General features: G+C 40.9%; 1 protein-coding gene across 1 annotated transcript in view; it reads right to left on the bottom strand.

The window, feature by feature from the left end:
- SKP2 (S-phase kinase-associated protein 2, E3 ubiquitin protein ligase) overlaps positions 1 to 1,217 on the bottom strand; it is a 53,701-nt gene that overhangs the window by 17,942 nt on the left and 34,542 nt on the right. The window contains exon 6 of the mRNA XM_006902356.1: positions 666 to 764. Within this exon, the coding sequence (XP_006902418.1) occupies positions 666 to 764 (99 nt within the window). The remainder of the gene's footprint in view (positions 1 to 665; positions 765 to 1,217) is intronic.

Genomic DNA, 1,217 nt, shown 5'->3' on the forward strand with positions numbered 1-1,217 from the left:
AGAGCAATTCCTTATCTATCAGAGCTCCCATTCTTCTTTTCAGCAGAAATGAAAACAAAGGGGATCACTACAAAAGGGTAGGGAGGTCTGATGGCTTCGTGGTAAAGGTTTACCCGGTCGATCCAAAAGCACATGGTTCAAATCCTCCAGCTCCTAAGAGGAGAAAGATGGCCAATCACCTCCTATGGAATTTACTGACTCTGAAAACCTACTGAAGCTATGAGTCAGCTCAGGTGTGATGGGAAGACAGTAACAACAACATCACAAGGGCACCTTGCAATTTACATTACTTTGGCAGCTAAGTGTAGATAAGTATGATAGCAAAGAGTATTACTGCCTTATCCATATATACTTGGTTCTGTGTTTCGAACAGCAAGTTGTTCGGAATGGTTTAAAATATCCACCCAGTTCTATTCACTGTGGAAGTCCCTGGGTGACACAAACGGCTAGATGCTTGAATATGAGCTACAAGGTTGATGGTTCAAATTCACCCAGAAAGACGAATGAAAGGTAGGCAAGCTGCCTCTGAAAGGTCTTAGCTTTGAAAGTCCTATGAGACCAATGACAATGAATTAAATTACCATAATAAGCACAACATTCAGTTATGAGAGACAACTATGTACTCGATACCCTGGGACTATAATCAAGTCTGAAATCTTTCCTACCTGGAGCAGCCGCTGAGCAAAACTTTCAAGGCCGATTCGGAGAATCCAGAGCACCCGCAAAGGTTTAGCCGCACTAAATCTGAGTTCTGTGCAAGATTACTACGGAAAGAAGAAAAACATCAAAGGCACATGGATGACTCACTCTTACTTGATTGAGAGGCATCCTCAGCAAAGGTGAACAGTGAAGCCATTGAACACACAGGCCTTCGAGTCGGAAGTGAATGTGAACCCATCTCACTTAACTGTATACTCAGCTAAGTGCTTGGCCTCAGTGTCCCTGTCTGTGAAATAGTAATAGAGTAAAAAAAACCCCACAGCATCAAATATTAAATTTTTCTAATTGAGATTTTAATAAAAGTTTATAAAAAAACTTGAATCTCCATTCATTGTTGGACATTTTCCTTCCTGCTCCCTCAGTTTGCTTTCTTCTTTGGAAAAAAATTTCTTTCATTGCTATAGTTCCCCCCTCTCCCAAGCCCACTTTAATATGCAGCTCTTATTCTGGACTCTTGTCATGCCAATAATACCTAATCATGTATTCCTTTTAGACAG

The sequence above is a fragment of the Elephantulus edwardii genome, unplaced genomic scaffold (assembly GCF_000299155.1).
Source record: "Elephantulus edwardii isolate Elephantulus edwardi_28Jun2011 unplaced genomic scaffold, EleEdw1.0 scaffold00395, whole genome shotgun sequence".
In the NCBI taxonomy this organism is placed as follows: Eukaryota; Metazoa; Chordata; class Mammalia; order Macroscelidea; family Macroscelididae; genus Elephantulus; species Elephantulus edwardii.